We start from the raw sequence: 21,686 nt of genomic DNA on the forward strand, positions 1-21,686 counted from the left end.
TTAGAGTAAACATCAGAAAACAAAACACAAGTTCAAAGTTGGGAGACATATGAAAGAGAAAAAACAACTCATTAACCTCAAATAGGCCTAGTCATAATAAATACTACAGTATACGGCTAGGCCTCTATTAGCATAGAACACTGGACTCACAAGTGCCCCTCCGCTCCGCTCCGCCAGTGAAAAGTGGTGAAGCAAAAACAATAAAATCACATTCATGAAAGTCTCTAGGCCTAGCTCAACTTTTTATGACTGCTTGTTGCATATCATTTCGATTGTTATACTAAGATTTATTGGATTCTATTGAACAAAGAATTTCTTAGCTAAGCATACACTAACTTTTTACAGTAACTTTCATTCCCAAGAAGTGTACAAAATAACACAATTTCTACAAGAAAATCTTGAAAATGAACACTTCACGCACAGGAGGAGAGTGCCTAAAACCAAAGAACTTATAACACAAGAATCTCCTGTTCTTCAATTTGCATTCAAAACACAGTATCGGAAGTACAGGGTTAAAAGGTCAAACTGGGCGACGCCATTTCACAGCATGGAGCAGCGCCCCCTCCAAACTAGGAAGTCAATTACTCTACCCCCTAGAGAGTATTAGCAGAACCCCTCTATGATTTTGACTTTCTAATTTGATGCGGGCGCCCTACTCCTCAGTCAATTACTCTATCCCCCCTAGAGCATTAGCAGATCCCCTCTATGATTTTGACTTTCTAATTTGATGCGGGCGCCCTACTCCATGGCTCACAATGGCTCCACCCATAGCTTTATTCTATCCCACAATGCCTTTCGAAATTGTTACGCGCTTCGGACGAACAGGAGATTCTTGTGTTATAAGTTCTTTGCTAAAACAGTGGAAATGCCTAAAAAGGAAAATGTACCGGTTCAGTAAAATATTTTTTTTAATGGTGTACAAACGAGCGATCAATTAAATATCATTCCACATATTATTGAATGCTCAATTTTGATCATTGTATTTGCCTTTTCTCACCAAAATTATATATAATAATTTTTTTGTTAACAAAACAAATTAGGAAAACAATGTAATTACTTTTAAAATTAATTGTATGTATTTTAATTATTATATTAACAATTTGAATATATTTCTATTTTAAATAAATTTGAATTTGTGGAAAAGCCTACAAGAAAATGTCAGCCTCCTGCTGCTCGCGGTGTTCGTGATGGCGCGTGTATGTAAACAACAACTTTTGTAAACATTTCTCAAGAGACTGGTATAAAACAAGTTCATTTATTGTGAATAATGATAATTTCTAGTAGGAAATGCTAATGCTATCGAATATATATTATTATTACTCTATTTAAAATTCCTAGCCTAGGCCTAGGCCTAGGCTAGCCTAGTAGGCCTAAAACTAGCCTAGCCTAGCCCTAGCTAGCTAGGCTCTCTAGCCTACCTAGTAGGCCCAACATTAACAATCAAATAAATAGAATAGCATGCATGATCCGATTGCGAGGCATAATTTAATTGGGCCAGCAGGGTGATCAGGGCCAGGGTAGGCTAGCCGGTTTACGATGAAATCGGTCGCGTCTGAAATCGGTCGCGCTTGAAATCGGTCGCGATAAAATCAACTTCCGGTATTTTGTATGGCGCGCCGCTAGAGCTATACTTTTGATGAAATCGGTCGCGCTATTTTGTATGGATCGAGCGGGATGCATGCTAGAGCGGGATAAACATTTTTCGTTTATATAAATTTAATTGATATTTTTTAGGAACTAGATTATTTATGTGGATATTTTTTACTTGGCTAATAAATATTTATTATCAATCATTAGGCCTAAATTAATTTTTTTTTTTGTATTTCACAGGTCTCGGAGAAGGACTGTGTCTGTTCTAAATGGCCATTTCTAAACACTTTTAAATATTATATTAGGCATAATGTTATATTAGGCATATAATAATTTACCTCTATTTATATGTACTGTAATTAATATATTATTATATAGAGAATATACGTCTGCCGTGTCTTTTATTATGCAAACAATTACGTAAAAGAGAACAATTTATTTAAAAACAATAATTTTTACAATATAGCCCGTAAAGCCAGCGTATCCATTTTTATACTTATGCATACTGTGGCAGATTATATCATATCCATGTCGTTAACAACATACTATTTTTATTTCTATCCGTTATGTAAGATAATATTAAGTGTATAATGATTATTGTTGAGGCAAATCACGTGTATATTTTTATTTCTAATGTTTAAAATAGTTTTTAGTAAAATGATCATTATATGCGGATGGTTAAAAGGCGAGTAACTGAAATAACCCTCCACATAAGCCATATCGGAGATGCGCTTTCTATGATCGTGCAGCTGTTTCCTCTAACAATACGTTATTTTGCTGACGGGGTTTCCCCTTTTTAAAAAACACGCACTTTGTTAGTGTGTCAACTCATGGACAAAACACGTACGATCGTTGTCCATGGCGAGGTAAAGATGACAGTTGACTGTATGATTTATATATAATGTACGTATATACGTCGGCGATACTATAGATTTTAATTTGAATATCGTTTATATCATTTATAATACAGTAATCATTTAATGTAAATTTAAGTAAGTGCAACTCAGTGTCTCACATTCATACGCCGTTCGTAAATAAATGTTTAAATATCAGTGCAGATTACCTCTTTGAGAATCGTGTCCACCTTTATTATCCATACATTATTATTCTCACATCAATCATTGTACATCATAGTCCTACTGTAGGCCGGTAGATTGATTTATAACGGCATATTATTATATTTTATTAATATCCTAAAACCATACGTAATTGTTTGCATAATAAAAGACACGACAGACATATATTCTCTATATAATATATTAATTACAGTACATATAAATAGAGGTAAATTATTATATGCCTTATATAATATTATGCCTAATATAATATTTAAACGTGTTTAGAAATGGCCATTTTGAACAGACACAGTCCTTCTCCGAGACCTGTGAAATTAAAAAAAAAATTAATTTAATGATTGACAATAAATATTTATTAACCAAATAAAAAATATCCACATAAATAATCTAGTTCCTAAAAAATATCAATTAAATATATATAAACGAAAAATGTATATCCGCTCTAGCATGCATCCCGCTCGATCCATACAAAATAGCGCGACCGATATAATCAAAAGTATAGCTCTAGCGGCGCGCCATACAAAATACCGGAAGTTGATTTTATCGCGACCGATTTCAAACGCGACCGATTTCAAGCGCGACCGATTTCATCTGACACCGGCTAGCCCCTAGGTCTACCTTATTTAGGGCTTTAATTAGGTGCGCTGGTCTTGTAAGTTGTAGTAGTGGATGAATTGGGCAAGCGTGCAATAAAAGCTAGGCCTAGCTGCTGTAACTATAAATCTAGAAAATTCACAACAACAACTGAACACAGTGAACAGCACAAGCTTGGTTGGTTCCCACTCTCGGACGACGTAAAGCGCAACGCAAGCGAGTTGACATATGGCATGATTTATGATCTATCGTGTCGTTATTGGTCCAATTAGTTGCGTTGCGCAGTCTCTTTGGTGGGAACCAACCTTTAGCGAATAAAAGGTACTTGTGACTTTTTAAGCAGTTTTCAAAAAGATCCTTAATTTTCATGCTAAGTGAATAACTATGCAACCACTTAGCTACAGTAGCTTGCGTAACCAATCTTTTAATTTTAATCAAACCTATTTTATTATTCTTTTTCTTTTAATCAGATAGTTTGAGATGGAATTTCCGAAGTACAATTATCCATTGTCTTGGAGAAGAACTTCTGAGGACATCCCAAAACTTAGTGATGATTACGGTTGCTATGGAGCTGTTGCTTTTACAGAATCTGCATCTTCAAATGTAAATGACAATGATAACTCGCAAACATCCAATTTTGCATTCAACTTTAAACGCAACCCTGGAAAACAAGAAAGGTGTCACTACACTGCCACGTCCACCAGTTTACCATTACTTCATCCAGAAGAAGGTACAGCATTTACAACCCAAGAGTCAGTAGTTGAATTAATATAGAAATTAATGACTACGTCAAGCATAAGTAAAGTACCGACAAGTCTGTTACTAACCTGTCTGCTAACCAGTATATAAATGTAATGAGTTGATTGGCCCAAGGGTTTTAAATGATGTGGAAGAACGTGACTTTTGACAACAAATGAGTTTTCTTGGCTTCTTGTATTTCTTATCGAAGTAATTATATTCATCTGTGATTCTGTTTTTTCTGAGATTTTCATGTAAATAAAACATTTCTTTACAATAATAAAAGCCAAGAAACTCATTTGTTGTCATGAGTTCTCCCACAATAATGTAAGTCATTAAAAAAGTTACAAGATTTACACAGACATTTTTTACCCGGAACTACCCTTTAAAAAAAAAGACTTCCATTGGCTGACACAACAGCCTTTATACCATTTTTATAGAATTTGATATCATTTCCTATGTTTCCGTATAATTTCAGATCCGGGAATACCAGATGTAACAATAGAAGATCTATTTCAATATACATTAAGCTTTCGAAATAAAAACCAACCAGTAAGGAACAACCGAGCTGCTCAGCAGGTAACTAATATCATTCAAGTTATGTACTTATATATATTTTACTACACATAATCAAATATCGTATACTCTATCTAGTCTAACAATATATCAATCTTCTATCGACTAAAGCCGAAGTATAGTCGTTATCTCGGGACCGTTCTATGGTCACCACCAGGTAGGCTTACTGTATCAAGGCTTTTATGAATGGATGACGAGTTGGGAGCAGGAACGCTAGTAGACCAAACCCAGTACCGTTTTGATTACGATCATGCGGGAAATTACCTCACAACATTTGTATAACCATAAGCAAATTGAAAGGTTGCAATCCATATAAGACGAGGGGAGTTGTTTTCTGTCATTTGTGGCCGAATCTGCTTTCAATTCAATAAATGTTTTTATATTCCTCATATTATTACTGTACATTGTTATTTAAATGCAGAATATTGTGTATTTTAATGATATCACTTGTATTGATATTCTGTTATTTAATTTTAGGCTGCATATTTTTATAAAAATTACCCTGATATTGCATTTGACACAAGCGAAACCATTTTATCAGGGTGCTTTAGAACAGTTGGTGAAGGGCGTATTTATCAGGTAAATACTGTACTTCTTGTGTCTATACAAATGATATAAAGGCATATAAAATGTTAGTATGAATCGGTGTGAATTACAATTTTGTAAATTGTAAGTGTTTGTAGAACATGCATATTTACCATGCTAACAAGAGGTCTAATTAGCCTAGCTTATGACGTTGTTTGCCCCTTGGAAAAAGAGCAGAAAAGAGCCCTATTGTGGGCTTGCCCTCAATAAACATAAAACTAATCTTTTTGTGCTTCACAGAAATATAAAAAGAAATACAGAAATTCAGTTGTACCTGTGAAGGTTGGTAATTTAGAGAAAGAAAATATGTACAGATTATTAGGCGATGTACTGTCAGACATACCCATTGATTTAACACAGACATTACTACATGAAGAGATTGAATCATTATCAAAAAAAATCGTAAGTTTTATATTTACAAATTCTGCTGTTATTGAGTTCTAAATAAAATAGATTATCCAAGTGAATAAAATATTTTTATATACAGCCACACTGTGTTGAAACACCGATTAAAACTACATTGGGCCCGGTTGCGTTGTTCTGGATTAGAGTCGTCTGGGAATTGCGGCGGGTGCTGTATATACCAGAGAGTGATGATGTTATGATAATATTGGACTACCATGTGATAGGCATGGGTTTGAGCCTATCTGTACCATACTGATTGCATCCTTAGGCAAGATGCTTTTCTCTCATTGCCTTGTCCTTTGGATGGGATTTAAAGCCGTTTGTCCCACTTACATGTAAATGTGCATGTTAAAGAACTTGGTACACTATTCGAAAAGAGTAAGGGATCGTCTGCCAGTTTGCTGATCTGGTAAGCTACCATGGGTCCATGGAGGACTTAATCCAAATTTCTTCAGTTTTCAGTTTAGCTTGAGGACCAAGAATAATACATTTAACATTTATGAATGAAAAATATTGTTTACAATATTTTATTTATCAAAGGTAAACAACCCATTATATTGTGGTGGGTGCATTGCATACCAACAAGTTCGCAAGAATGCTGGTGTAGTACTTGGTGTTTGTGGACCATCACTGGACATACTCAGTATCCTTTTTAATTTTTCATTTCCTCCAGCTACCAATTCAAGTAAACAATTATTACAGTATAGTCACTGTAGATATCTAAACACCATTCATTAAAAAAAATGAATTTGACTGGTTTTTGAGTAGATGTCCAAAGCTCTGTCTACACTATTAAACTAGTTTGACAAAAAAGCCCAAATATGGTGGTGATATGCCCAAATATGGTAGTGATATGGCATCATCATGTCCATATATGGGCACATCACAATTTGTTGTCACATAAAGTTTGATAATGTAGACAGAGCTTTACATGCTTCTCCAAATAATTCCACTATCTTAATGAATACTAATAATAGGAAAATCCTAATTTTTTTTAATTAATTGAATGCTTAAAGGGAGATATATCAAGAGCGATTGGTGAATACTACCAGAGGGTGTTAGCTGGATTCCTACACATCTATCAACCCAAAACCTGCAACACTTTGTTCTTTGGGGTCATCCTCTACACAGTATTTACCAAGACTAAAGTGTTAATGATTAAAATAATATTATTCCTTAAATGATGGATTTTAGAAATTCAACCAATATCAGTTAAAAGGGTGTCTTCAAAGAGGAAGCATGCTGATTTTGATCATGTGCCAACATCACATTCCTCTTTTCCGTCACACACACCATCCCAAGATGTCACATCTTTGAAGTCACCCACACCATCCCGAAGTGTCGCATCTTTCACGTCGCCTAAACCATTCCACACATCTTCAACTCTACCACTAGTATCTTCAACACCACTATGGAAGACCTCTTTATCGCCATCTGTCAATTCTCAAAATACCTCACAGTCATCTTCTGATGATATTGCAAGACCTGCACCATCTAAACGCGGAGGTGCTGATTATAGACTCTTAACAGAAAAAGAACCGCACTTAATAGCATTCCAGGGTGTCATCAGGCAAATCACATCTACTAAAGCATCGTTTCAAGGTAAACCTGCTTTTCAATTCCTATAGTTTCTGTTGACAATTTATTTAAAATAAGTTGTTTTGCTGAAGAAAATAATAAAATCACTTTATATATATTTTGATGGAGTCTAAATTTGTACAAATACAATTTTTGGAAACTAGTTAATAAATAAATATGTACATTTGTTGTTATATGTACTGTACAGAGTTTTGTGGACACTATTGTAATAACATTGGTTTACCAGGTAAATTAAACAACACTATTTTCAGTGGTATTGTTCTAGAGAAGTATAACAAGCCTTATCTCCTTGTCTCTCCATATTTTTATTGAAGTATATCAAGTACTTTTCTTGATACTTAGTGGCGCAACAGCTATTTATTTTATTTAATTTATTTTATTCATTTCGGCAATAAACATAAAATAATAATTACAAAAAAAAAACCATAGAAATATGTATATATATATATGAAATACAAGACACGAAGCCGAGGAAAGACAAAAGCATTAAACAAAACGCTGACACCGGTAAGGTGTGTCTCTCCAACACAAACATTACAAATAACAAGAATATATACTAAAATAGTAGACATATCATTTCATTTAAAAAGTTAAAAAGTTTCTCTCCGACATTTAAAATATAGCTTTAGAGATAATTTAAAATTAATAAATGAACCATTAACAAAAATAAATTGCGAATCTCATTGGGTATGGAATTCCAAGTTCTAGTGAATCTGGTCGGGATGCAAAATTTTGACATATCATTACTGGAGCGAAGATGCTTGAAAGTGAGAGTATCATGACGATTATTAACTATGAGTAAATTATAAATAATAGATCTTTGATGATAAAGTAAAACATTGCAAACAAATAGAACAGTATAACAATCTCTAATAGCGATTGTGGATGGGATATCAAGAGTGTCTATATAAAGTGTGATATGGCCAAATATGGTAGATATAGCAGTGTGTCAATGCTATGAGTGCTCATTGGCTAAACCCAGTTTAAGCAGTGCCCTGAATCATCAAAATATGTCAAAAAAGGCTAAAAACTCCCGACCTCCAGCGTTCCAGGGTTCTATAACAAGGGGCCTAAGGCATCTGCGTTACGCCACAGATTTCTCATCTTTTAGAGCTTCTCGAATCTATTAAATAAGAATTAATATTACTTCTGAAAGGATATATATTATGTGTTACAAGTATTATTTTTCACCGTTTCTTCTTATTTTCAGAGCTTGTTTACGTGGGTATAAGAACGGATTATCACTGCTACATTTTAACAATTGAAAGCAATAGCGATGACCTGAAGTTTCAGATATTGCACACTGTGAAATTTCAACATCAACTCACATTTATTGCATTAAGGTATGCTACCATTTCTTAAGCCCTGTCTATCAAACTTTATGTGACAAAAAATGTGATGGGCCCATATATGGACATGATGATGTCATATCAACTATTTGGGCATATAACTACCATATTTGGCCATATCACACTTTTTTTTTTCAAACTAGTTTGATAGTGTAGACAGAGCTTTAGAGATTTAAATGTATTGAATCATAAAGTGGTGTAAACTGAATTGTCCAGAGAAAAAGTGTTTTCACTTGGCACATCACTCTGAGTACAATATGATAAAATTGATGCCAAATATAGCATTTATAATTGTTATTCATTGTATTATATTGTTAATGGCACTCACACCGGCGCCTTATGTTGTATTTCTTATAGCACCACAGTATCCCATCTCTTCAACACGCAACTCAAAATAATACTGTTAAATTACCCTGCTTCTGATAATAATAATAGTTCATTCTTATATAGCGCATTATAAGGAAACTCTCAATGCACTGTACATAAATTAAAATAGACGAGAAGTGGGAATAATTTAAAGATATATTAGTACATATGAACCAAAATGCATAATTGTTTATGCTTTCTTACAGTCCCTTTATTCATGGTGAGTGTGTTATAACATTAGAAAATGGTGGAGTTGATTTAATCACTGAGTCAGGGTAAGATTAACTATTTTTGACAATTTCATCAGCTACTGTATAGTTTTAGATGCATTTACTCAATCATAGCATATTTATGTTTTTCATCAAAATTGACATTGTGACAATAACATTATTTAACAAACCACTAACTTAAAGCTCAGGTACAGGCATGAATTTTAAATATAATATTTGGTTAATTGTACATAAATCAAATATTTGTAACAGAAATCAAGACAAAAAAACATGAATTCCCCTTAATATGGTCAAATACAAAATTTGGCAAAATTATTCCATAAAAACCAGGAAGACATTTTTTCAGTAGTTAGGTAGTTAACCTAATGTAATAACATGTCTGGTGACTCCCTAGACGGTAAAAAAAGATGGTGGATATACGGTTGATAATTTTTGCTATAGCATGAAAATAAAAATCTGAAGTTGAATAAAAATATCAGAAATGTAATATTCAAGTTATATTACCTATATTTAGTCATCTGATAAAATTTTTTACCACACCGTTTATTTTTCATAGCTTTTTAAAATGCCTCTCTATTTACAAAATTTGTGTACAAAAGAATAGAGATTTTACTGTGTAATTTGAACTATCCCCCCACTGATAAGAAAGTGCTTATTTTCAACAAGCTCGTGTAACACAAATAAAATCCCAAAAATTATGAAACATAGGGGAAACTATAGATCGATAATTATTGGAATGTATGATCAATAGAAATTTTTTGCCCGCACCTGGCCTTTAAGCCACACTAAAATTATAAATACGATATCATTAACCCCAAATGGTAGTAATAATTGTTTATTTTATAGTATTTTTCTTCCTTGTTTTTTAGTGTAGAGACTCAGATTTCACCTGTATTTGAGGGATTTACTGGTTCTGTGTGGAGGCAATGTCACTTTGGTAGTCATGCCAGGCTGATAGTATCAACAGAACATAAAAAAATTGATCTAATAGATACAAAGGTGTGTAAAACAATACCATAAATCAAAGGTTTTATAATAATAAAGAGTGGCATTAGTAGGTGACATTATTCAGCAAGGTGTATATATCACAGCGTTATTATAATAATAATAATATCTTGGATTTATAAAGCGCTTAGTGTTGTGAAACCTCTAAAGCGCTGTCACACATATTATCTTGGTAATTTTTGGATCAAACATGTATGGAAACGTACCCCCATAATGCAGCTAGTAATCAGCACAAAGTTGTGCCTTGAGCTTTACCAGATACCCATTTGTACACCTGGGTGGAGAGAGGCTTTTATTACATGCAACATTTCTACTCTTTTTACAGAACTATTTCTTGCGTTTAGCTTGGTAGCTTAGTAGCTTGTTTTTGTATTTCTAGGATACTGGACACCTGAAAGAAACAAATTTGTTCCAATTGCCAAGCAAGCATTTGACAACGTTGGAAGACATCTTGGTTTCTAGGCAGCATCCTAACAACTACTTCTTTCATTTTGTCGCTACTCATCACCAACTCTTGATGTTTGATGAGAGGTTGCCACAAGTACCAGTAAGGCTTCCAAAAAATAATATTCTATAGTTATTCTATAAGTAGTTTTTGATTTGCAATCAATCCCTTGAAAATAGTTCATTTACCACGATGTGGCGAATTAATTCCTCCGTAACTTACCATAGCACCACCTCAATTTAATGAAGTGGCGTAAGAGACTGATGGTTCGTATCAGAATCTTCCCTCCCTCTTCTTCTTTAAATGTTTCTTGAATTCAATAGTACTTTCAGCTTCTACAATGTTGGCAGGAAGTGTGTTCCAAACATTTATTATCCTTTGTGAAAAAAAATGCCGCCTACAGTTCAAACGGGCCAATGTTTTATTTAGTTTCCAGCTGTGGCCTCTAGTAACTGAACCAATAGACAAATCAAAAAGTAAATCTCTATTAATATCCTCTTTTCCTCTTCAAATTGTGTATGTTTCAATTAGGTCCCATCTGGTTCTTCTCTCCTCCAATGTTGTCAGATCAAATGCCATGTCAGGGACATTAGAGCGTGCTTCGTCACTACATTCCTTAAAACAAGTATTCTAGGTCCATGGGAGAACAAATGATACAAAATGCGCAGGTCCCGGCTGGTCAAAAATCCAACACTCTGTCCTATACAGTGAAAAATATATTAAAGATGCCAGGTGAACAACTGAAAGTTATTTAAATAAAATTGGACACAATTAAACTTCTTTTTTTTTAGATATTAGAGTGGAACCATTTATTGACAACACCTCCAAACTACATCGATGTCTTTGCACCAGTAAACAAGGATCATGTGGTAATGGTAGCTTCTTATGCTTCCAATGAAGCTCACTGCTTCCAGTTTAAAGGTACCATTCGTCTTCTTTGTTTCTTTGTAATTTCCTTGTTGATTTATGTTATGTCATTTTGGTTTTAGTGTATTTTTTTATTCTTTAAGTGAAGAAAGCCAAACCTCCAAGTGTTGTTGGTCCTGGTTGGAAAATAGCGACTATCAGGTAAGTTAATTAAACTGCGACACAGTGCTAGCAATTTTTTATCGATCTGATGATAATGATTTATTGATTGATCAATGATTCTTGTTAGCGTACCACAAACATGCTTGATTTCAACTTTAACGTGTCAGTCGGTTTGTTTGTTCTCCCTAGGGGTTGGTTCTCTCTTCTACCATCCCTACCATCAGCAAGCCATGTGTATGAAGCAGCAAGGCAGAGACTTGAGAAACCATTTATTGGTGTTTGTATTATTGGACATCAGTCAAGTAAACACTCGGGATTCACAACTCTTATGGTAATTCAAATAAAAATACACGACAAATGATTGTTCCCCGGAAAAATTAATTAAAACCTTTAATGTCATATAATAGTTATTCAATTTCACCAAAAATGTAATATTTATACCAATGTTAAGATTCCAGTTTAGTATAGATTTAATAGTAACAGTTTCATTAATATCTATATTATTATTTTTAGCTTCCACCAATATCTATATCAGTGTCTGAATTAATTAAATTACTTTTTTCATCTAGTCCAATTCCCTTGGTGATGTCTTTTACCAAACGTACATATCAACCCATCACAGACCAGCATTGGATAAAACACTGAATGTGGGACCTGGTTGTCCAGAATTTAAACTCAACAAAGCTGAATTAAAGAGGTGTTATGATTGGCTAAATGCTCTTACCCTTGACTATGAGAAAAACCCAATAGATGATGGATGCCTTGTTGATGCAAAGAAAATAGATGCATCAGATTTATGTGAAGGTAAAATAATGCAATAATAATGATAACATTTGTGAGGTAAAATCAAAAACCATAAATAATTATTATTATAAACAATTTTTTATTAATATTATAATCATAACAATAATTAAATAAGTATAAAATAATTGATTAACCAATTTATGACAGTCTAATCAATATACAAGATCATTACATCCAACTGCCAGCATCATTTGAATATACACTAATATAATCAAACATCGTATACCCTATCTCAAACAAATAATATCTACTATCAACTAAAGCCAAAGTATAGTCACCACCAGGTAGGCTTGCTTGATCAACACTTCTATGAATGGATGACTAGTTGGGAGCAAAAACACTAGTAGACCAACCCCAGTATCGTTTTGATTGATTACTTTTATTTTACATGTATTTTGTATTAGAGGTGTGCATGGAGTTGGAGCCTGACCCTGGATGTCCCTTCTGCTGCAAAGAACCAACAACAAGCAGGTATGGTCACATGTCACCATTGAATTGTCCAGCATGTGGCCTCAATCCAGACGTCTCATTTAATCTCTTAGAGAAGTATAATACAGAATCTTGTATCCTAACCAAAAAAAGTCTGGGAATGTCTGATGCTGAGGAAGAAGAGGAAATAATTGGAGATGACCTGGATGTTGAACTAAAAGGCTTGGATACAGATGAAGTTGGACAGGCGCTGTTAAGGGCATGGAAAGCATCAGCAACAGATATTGAGGTAGGTAACAGCTATACAATTAGGCGGATCAGAGAGTGTTTAGTGAATTTTGAAAATTACAATAAAAAAGATAGGAAATTAGATTAAGTTTAGTACAGAACTTGATTTTAAAATATTTAGGACCATGTCATCCCTATACTAATGACTGCATATCGATCAATTTATTTGGAATTACACATTTACACCAGTGGCACACACAACATGTTTACCGCCACAATACATAAAAATGTGATTAATATGGTGAAATACTACAGCTAATTAATATTAATATGAATAGTAATAAACAACAACATGATAACTCTATTAAATTGTACAGATGCTAGAGACATAAGGCCCCCCTCCCCCTCAGGCGTTTTAATGCATGTTTTTTTCCTCTGGGAAACCTCTAGGGCCCCTGGGTTTAGCCTGTAAGCACTCATAGCCGTTATGCCACTGGATGCTAGGTGAATATACACAACACACTAATTAAAAATGTCTTTAAAATTGTGCTTATTCTAAAGTTTTTTCAAACAGTATATTTCAGTTGTTTGTGTAACTGATTTTGATCTCAAATTCACAGCCAAACGATATAGGTACAAATACACCGAAAAGACAACATACAGACTCACAAGGCAAGTCAGGGAGACCACCAAACACACCGAACCAAGATGTTACAGATAGTAGGAATGTTAACCAGGAAGAAATTCCATTATCACAAGATCCCGCGTCACAGGAAAGCATCGACATGTTCAGTCAGTCTAACTCTCAATCCCAGACTATTAGACAATCGGGAAGAAAACGAAAACGACCGGCAAAATTACGCGGAGTAATGGGATTTTAATATTTTATATCTGTAAAGTACTTGCGTTGATTTCTATTGTATACTATATATATATGTACAGTAATTATGTAAAAGATATTGTAATGTTATTATTAATTATTATATATTCTAGGTTATTTTTATTTTTTTAGTAATGTGTTTTGTTGTGGGTCCCTACGAGACAAGTTTTTAACTTCTAGAAGGGATCCATGATAATAATGACTACCAATTACTGCTTTATCTATGTTCACTTTAATATCTTTTTTCTATTTTATATATATTCATTCATTATTATCTAAATAAATATTATCTGAATCTGAATCTGAATCAGTATAATTTGGTGGGCGGGGAGGGTGGAAGCTTGGTTTATCCAAATGTACTTGTAAGGTTTTAAACTGCATTTAAAACCTGCTTCAGGGTGGGTATATTCGCTAGTAATATTCTAAAGATACTGTACCAGTATTTTAAAAGTTTTGTTATTTTTTATGTTCTGACCCAATTGACAAGATGTTAGTTTTTATATATACCATAAATATAGTGTCTTATACAATTCAAATCAAGTATATACAACTTCCATAATCATCTTAATTTAACATTTGATTCAGAATTAGTGATGAGACTTTTAATAATACACATTCTAATTCTGTGAAGGACAGCTCCTACACAATCATTATCAGCGTATGTGTTTTGGTATATTGCAATGATATCGAATAAACTGGTGTTCTGTTTCATCTCTGGCCTTTAACAATATATGCTAAAGATGAAGTAAAGTCAGCACCTCCACAACTTTGTGTCTACAAGAGAATAGGGATGATGCAATTAAATGCAGGCCGGAATATTTTAATAGCTGATAACAATTTATATTTTATCAGTTGAATGATTCACCCTCGCATGTCAATGACCTGAGTTGTCACATGACTGTTAAGATATTGAAGGTTTAAAAACTTTTGACATACACATTACAAACAACACATTTCTTGAAAAACATTTATTACAATATATGGTTTCAAATTTATCATAAAATTTATCTTTTCTTATAGAATAATTATGAATATTTGAATTCAAAAAATATTTTAAAAATTTGTTATTTTATTTTTTTTAAATTTAAAATGGAATGTTATATGAAATTGTCATATTTGTCAATTACACACAGCACATATAAATTCATTATCCTTATTCAATGGTGCCACACTCATTTAAAATGTATGTACAGAGTTAATGGCAGTTACATACATGGTCCTAATACTACTCTATCTAAAGTTAATTCATAGTACAGAGGTACTTTTTAAATCATACCCATACTAGTTTTAATCAATTGCAGAAAATTTAAATATTTTATTAACTAAATTAATTAGTTATTACAAAATACAATTACATGTAAATCTTATTTTAAAATGCCACCACCAAACAAAATGTTGTCCAAATAATACTATGATGAAATTGTTGTGGCATGTACAAGGTTTTAATTACTAAAATTAAGTAGGAGTTGCAGCAGCGTGCTATATTTCATTTATTTCTAGCCTCAAAATGCGTTCCACAGTCACCAAATGGCCGATTAGATATCATGGTTGTAACCATTTTATGAATCGGCTTGATTTCACCAGATCAAATTACAGTTAACTAATTGTTGGTGGCTGAACTGACCTAAATGTAAATTCATTTTATACAATTTTAATAAAGCAGTTAAAATAATATTTGGGTAAGATTGCACAAATGTGATGACCATGTCGAGGTACTTCATAATCATTTGCCTGTGGTTCTCAACAAATTCTTAGTGTAGATAACCTGATTGTAATTTATGAATAATCTTCAAGTTCATATTAGCATAGCGTTACGGTCAGATTTGGCCCACAGACGGCTAATTGAGACCTTCATTGCATCATTTAGTATGGGCCTACCATATTACAGGTGTTACTAAAACAGGGCCAAAATTTTCCTCTCAAGAAATTCATTATCTTCTATAGCTGTGATGCACTGTAATATTGCAGGCACTTCAATACCTCTAATTAACAACACAGGTATGACGTTTTCCAGACAGTTTTTCAATGAATTCGCCAACGCTGCGTTCATTTTATAACTAAATGTTCCACAATCCCTTGTTGAATTTGAAATTAAAAGGAATATGTAACGTGATTTACACATAGCTGCTATCATCTGGTTGCATTTGTATTCTCCAACTGTCTCGTCTCTACGATCAAAATAAACAGTTTTTTCATGGTCCTCAAGAAATTTTCTTATGTTATTTGCATCTTCATAATCATTGTCATGAAACCACAAGAGTACATCATATTGATAGTATGGTGGTGGGAGATCCACAGCTGCCATATTGACAGTAAGTACTGTATCTGGAATGAAAACAGCAGATTCAACTCATTAAACTAAATTAAAACACAAACGATATCATTATCAATGCATTGTACTGTATTTGTAACCCATTATTTATGGCCCATTTTATTATTTATGGAGTATTACCAATTATTTATGGATAGAGTAGTAGTAGTAGGCCTACCACTATACAAAACAGGCTGCACCACAACAACAATCGTACAACAAGCTTAACGGTTAATAATTAACCTATTTTAAAAACATTAAATGATTCTCCCGTTGCGTAAAAAAATTCCTACTACTAAAGTACTAGCCTAGACACTCTAGCTAGGAGGGGATAGCCTAATAATAGGCCTAGTTTAGGCTAGGCCAATAGATAGGCTAGCTATCTAGTCTAGGCCTACTTTTTTAAAGTTTATTACTATTAGGCTAGGCCTAGCTAAAGTGTAAGGCCTACTACTTACTAGCTAGGCTAGGCCTGGCCTCTACTAGTAGGGCCTAGTTAGGCCTATAATAGTATAAGGCCAGGCTAGGCCTAGGCTAGCCCTAGACTACTATAATTTAATACTAGGCTAGGGCCTTTATCTTTATCTATTATACCATAATTTACTTTCAAAAAGTCTGTAGAATATAAATAAGGATCAGGTAGCTAGCTAGACCTACCGGTAGCTCTCTTCTTGCTCTTTTTTCTTTAATTTTCTTCCCGCATGTCATAGTTCACTGCACACAAGTCCTTTTCTCTTCCCATAATACCATCTACTTCCTCTTTCAAAGCGTATCGCCTGAAAACGTAAGTGTTTTCCTTCAATGAGTTGAAAAATCCATTTAAATCAAGTGCACTCAATTACATTTTAAAGTTTTAACTATATCTATATTTATAAATATAATTTTATGATCTTGATTCAGTGTTTAATAATCGAAAACAGTTTCTGTAACATTAAAAATTACGTGTAAACACCAAGCACTTTCTAGGCCTATTATCATGAATAAATAATTTCAGTGTGAAAGTGCAGTAGCGCCCGACAGAACTAACCGGCCCTATCTAGCTAGGGCCTAGACTAACTTAACCAACTACATTCATTAAGAATTGAGTTTGTAATTACGCCAACTATTTGTGTAGCCTATCTAGCCTAGCCTAGCCTGGATGATAGGCCCTCTACTCTAGCCTAGAGAGTAGTAAGTAGGCCTAGGGGCGCTACTGCTGCAGTTTCGCACCACACAGTCAGTTGTATCTTCGATTTCTCACCTAAACTTCCCTTTTTCACACTTACAACATAATATTATGTAACATGTTTATACGTTTCGACCACTTACGAAGTAATTTTTTAAAAATAACAATACTTTTCAAAACATCAAAACAATACTGAACTCGCTGTCAACACACTGCGAAATGTTCGCCATCTTATATTTATCACTTAATTGCCAGAATGTATGCTTCATTTTCACCCCAAAAATGTAGAAACTATAGAGGGCAGTGTTATAAAATCCGATTACACATTATAACCTATGCCTATTTAATTTTGAAAGGCAAGAAATGTTTTCAGCTGGCGAAATAGAGGTTAAATTAATATCTCATTATTAGTATTATTATTCATATTATTAATAGTTCCTATCAATGTTTTATGTACGGACTTGTATCGTCGCCGTTTTGATATGTTCAGCTGGTTCTTTATAAAAAACCACCACTCTTTGCAGTTTTAAAATAAAAACAGAAAATAAAACATGCATTGATTTCTGGCAATTTTCTGATTCTAAAATGGCCACAGTTCGATCCAAGTATTCGCGGAAAAAGAACTGTTTTGAAAGGCATTTTTTATTGTGATAAAGGTAATATAACGGTGGCTAAATCATGGGAACATGTTACATAATGGCCCAAAATTGTATGATGTGGGCGTGAGAACAAAATTAAGCAAGAAATCGAAGAAACAACAGTGTGGTGCGAAACTGCAGTAGCGCCGGCCTAGGCCCCTAGGCTAGGGCCTAGCTAGGCCTAGCCTAGAAGTAGTAGTAGTAGTAGGCTAGTAGGCCTAGTACTATAACTAGTAGAGGCTTGATGGCAGATGCTAGATTATAATAGGGGGTCTGATTATAAAATAATTTTTCTTAATAGCAGTATGCAGGGTTGTAGCTAAGAATTTTTGAGGGTGGAAAAAAAAAAATTTGAGGGTGGTTTTTTACTAAGCTTGCGAGCGAAGCGAGGAACTTAGGCTGGGGGCCAGGGGGCCGCCAAGGGCCCCCGGTCGGGGTTCAGGGGCGGAAGGCCCCTGAAAAAATTTGCTATATTGACCTTTATAAGACTCATTTTAATGATGGTTTATATGTGTAATTTTTTACATTTTTTTTTATTAATAATATTATCATTGTTCAGGTGAATGATTTTAATAAAGCAAAACATTACTTTTACCATGGACGTAATTATACGTACCTCCCGGTTTATACCTCCATGCTTTGACAGTGTAAGTGTAGGCCTACCATTTGGACCTAAACATAACTGCCTTTGTGGTTACCTTGCCCCTGAAGAACGCCTAGGCCTAGCTAGCTTGCATGAATTAAATAAATTTGTTCGATTTAGCCGAGAATATTTTTTCAAGATAAAAACCTCTTATTGATATTCATGCCGCACAACAACCACGTAGAAAAACATCACGATGTACTTACATGAACGAACGTACATTTCGCCAGGTCTGCGGCCTGGGCGATGAATGATCTAGGCTATCATCCGAGCCATACTACAGTATACTCGCGCTAATGATGTAATTCACAAAATAAAAAATAATAACAGTACAAGATATATAGTATGTTTCAATTCAATGTTTTTTTAATAAATACACGTAGTCGGGAAGTTACTCCACAAAGCAGTCGGCGTGGAACGGTTGATTAGCCTACAGTTTAATTCGCCGGTTTTTTTAAATATTCTCCATGATTCATTCATACAGAGGAGATAAGAAAATCGTGCACAGCATGCAAAGCTAGCAAGCTGCATGCTAGGTTGTGATGTTCACTCAAGTGGAACTTGAGCGTACCGTCCAATCAGCATTAAGTACATGACAGTTCTGCTTGGTTGATTTTCAACAAAGCTGTGTGTTTTGTGCTAGGCTTCTGCATTGTGCGATGTGAGCTTGTGTTAGCTAGAATATGCCCGATATTTCGCGGAAAAAAAAGGAATTTAGGGTGGGCGGACAGGTACGTCTGACGCTGGGCGGAAGGCCTTAAAATTAGCTTTAGACTGGGCGGGAGGCTTTTAGGCAGGGCGGCCCCGCCCGGCTCCGCCCTGCACAATTACATCCCTGAGTATGAAATAAGCCTAGGCCTACAATCATCATGCACTCCGCTAGATTTAATCACCGAATGAGAAAAGATTGTAAAGTTGAATTGAATTCCTTCTTTGTCCTGGAATTGGATGATGTATCCGATTTAATAATCATCATGATATTGTTTCACCGCTTATTGCAAACAATAGATAACATTTTTATTTATTTTTTAAATAGAAGCCTTTCAGGATGACTCGCTATTCGCATGATGTTGATAACACTGCCAAGTGTAAGTTTATTAATTAATATTTCGATCTACAAAAGTATCTAATGAAGCATATTATTTGTCAATATGTTGTTACAACTAGTTTTAATGGTGCTAATGTTAGTAATATTTGTTATTGCAGCTTGTAAGGCTCGAGGCTCTTATCTCCGTGTTCACTTCAAGGTAAGAAATTAATATAGGTATACAGATAAACAAATGAATGGCGAAAAAAAACTATATTGTTTGTATGACTGTTATGCATAGATTTGATTATTAATTTACAAAAGTTAGACAATATCAATACTGTATAAAGCTTAAACTTTATGTGACGAAAACAATGTGCCGATATATGGACACAATGATGTCATATCATACAAGTTATATTTAGGCACATCACACTTGTTTGTCAACTTCGTTTAGTCCACCACCTTACTTTTAATAAATTTTCATGCAAGATGTGGCACTTGGATATTCATCCACCACTATTAATTTTAATATCTGAAGTCGGAATAAAATCAGTGGACGAACTGGATATGATTTTATGTTCAAAGGAGAGTGGTCTTATACGTGCATCAGTAAGTTACATAGATATATAATGATGAATGTTATTGGAATGAATTATTTATGAATAGCAAAACTAGTAGTGCAAATTGTGAAAGAAGATTCATGTTTTATTTTTATAGAACACCAGAGAAACGGCTCAAGTAATCAAACACATGCACATCCGCAAGGCAAACCGATTTCTCAAGGATGTCATGGCCAAAAAGCAATGTGTACCATTCAGACGATACAATGGATCTACAGGACGTAAAGCACAGGCTAAGGCTTGGAACACAACCCAGGGACGATGGCCACACAAGAGTGCCGAGTTCCTGCTTCAGTTGTTGAAGAATGCTGAAAGCAATGCAGAGTACAAGGTTAGTGTTTACTGATTTCATTTCATTTATTTCACTTTCCTAATAAACATATATAAAGTGAAGGAGTCTAAATGGAAGCATAGCTTGTATTAAATTCATATAAAATATTATAATTTGTTATTACAGTATTATATTTGTTTCATCTTGTTGTTTAATGTTCAAACTAATGTACTTTAAAAACTTTTTTTCAAGGGGTTGGATGTAGATTCTTTGGTAATTGATCACATCCAAGTAAACAGAGCCCCAAAAATGAGGAGAAGAACGTACCGTGCCCATGGAAGAATCAATCGTAAGTGTCTCGGACAAAGTTCAGTAATGGTTCTAGAAAAGTTCTCACAGCTAGTGATTAAAATTAACTTTTTATTTGCATTTTTATTGATACTAATTAAATTCAATCAACCAATAAATGAAACAATCAAACCTTTATATAGAAGATTATGTGAATTTTAAGCCATCTTTGCTATTTTTATCCGTTTAAAAACTCGTGTAAATCACGCAAGTCTGAAAGGTTAACCCCTTGTTCTGTTTAAACACCCCTGATATAGCAAGTATTTATTATAACCTTCCAATAATAACATTGAATTATGTATGATGTATTCAAATCTAGTTATCTGTCCTCGATTAAATTTCAAGCTTTGATTATTCAGGTGATTCCTATTACAATGCTTTTCTAGAGAAAATTTTTTGTTTATTAGTTAGCCTGTATTTATCATTTCTTTTGTGTGTTTTCAGCTTATATGAGTTCTCCATGCCATGTTGAGATTATCCTGTCAGAGCGTGAAACCATCGTTCCCAAGCCTGAGGAGGAAGAAAAGAAAAAGAAAGTCTCAAAGAAGAAGATGCAGAAACAAAAAATGATGCAAAGAGACTAAATCTAACATCTAAATCAAACTGTAGCATAAATAAATTTAAAAGGATTCCTCACTGCGAATTTTGTGTTTATTATTGTGTGAATTTGTATTCTCGTGTTTTATACATTCCATGCAGCTTCAACAACTTGGATTAAATTGACTATGGCTT

General features: G+C 34.1%; 2 protein-coding genes across 3 annotated transcripts in view; both read left to right on the forward strand.

The window, feature by feature from the left end:
• LOC140062951 (large ribosomal subunit protein uL22-like) overlaps positions 1 to 21,590 on the forward strand; it is a 35,766-nt gene extending 14,176 nt beyond the window's left edge. The window contains exons 1-6 of one of the 2 annotated variants that reach the window (XM_072109343.1): positions 16,984 to 17,023; positions 19,722 to 19,773; positions 19,892 to 19,932; positions 20,433 to 20,666; positions 20,859 to 20,955; positions 21,399 to 21,590. In XM_072109343.1, coding sequence (XP_071965444.1) covers positions 19,734 to 19,773; positions 19,892 to 19,932; positions 20,433 to 20,666; positions 20,859 to 20,955; positions 21,399 to 21,538 — 552 coding nt within the window. In that variant the 5' untranslated portion in view covers positions 16,984 to 17,023; positions 19,722 to 19,733 and the 3' untranslated portion in view covers positions 21,539 to 21,590. Of the gene's footprint in view, positions 1 to 16,983; positions 17,024 to 19,721; positions 19,774 to 19,891; positions 19,933 to 20,432; positions 20,667 to 20,858; positions 20,956 to 21,398 lie in introns of those variants that run through there. The other variant, XM_072109344.1, reaches the window with a different exon arrangement.
• Positions 1,231 to 14,639, forward strand: LOC140062946 (uncharacterized). The gene is made up of 17 exons (XM_072109339.1): positions 1,231 to 1,238; positions 3,735 to 3,990; positions 4,477 to 4,577; positions 5,052 to 5,153; positions 5,400 to 5,561; positions 6,105 to 6,207; positions 6,759 to 7,166; positions 8,374 to 8,506; positions 9,085 to 9,153; positions 9,978 to 10,107; positions 10,493 to 10,660; positions 11,350 to 11,479; positions 11,569 to 11,626; positions 11,777 to 11,918; positions 12,157 to 12,391; positions 12,796 to 13,109; positions 13,669 to 14,639. The coding sequence occupies exons 2-17, from the start codon at positions 3,741 to 3,743 to the stop codon at positions 13,927 to 13,929; spliced, it is 2,766 nt and encodes a 921-aa protein (XP_071965440.1). The 5' UTR covers positions 1,231 to 1,238; positions 3,735 to 3,740; the 3' UTR covers positions 13,930 to 14,639.
• Positions 21,591 to 21,686: the final 96 nt, after the last annotated feature.

This window comes from Antedon mediterranea, chromosome 11, assembly GCF_964355755.1.
Source record: "Antedon mediterranea chromosome 11, ecAntMedi1.1, whole genome shotgun sequence".
NCBI classification, from domain to species: Eukaryota; Metazoa; Echinodermata; class Crinoidea; order Comatulida; family Antedonidae; genus Antedon; species Antedon mediterranea.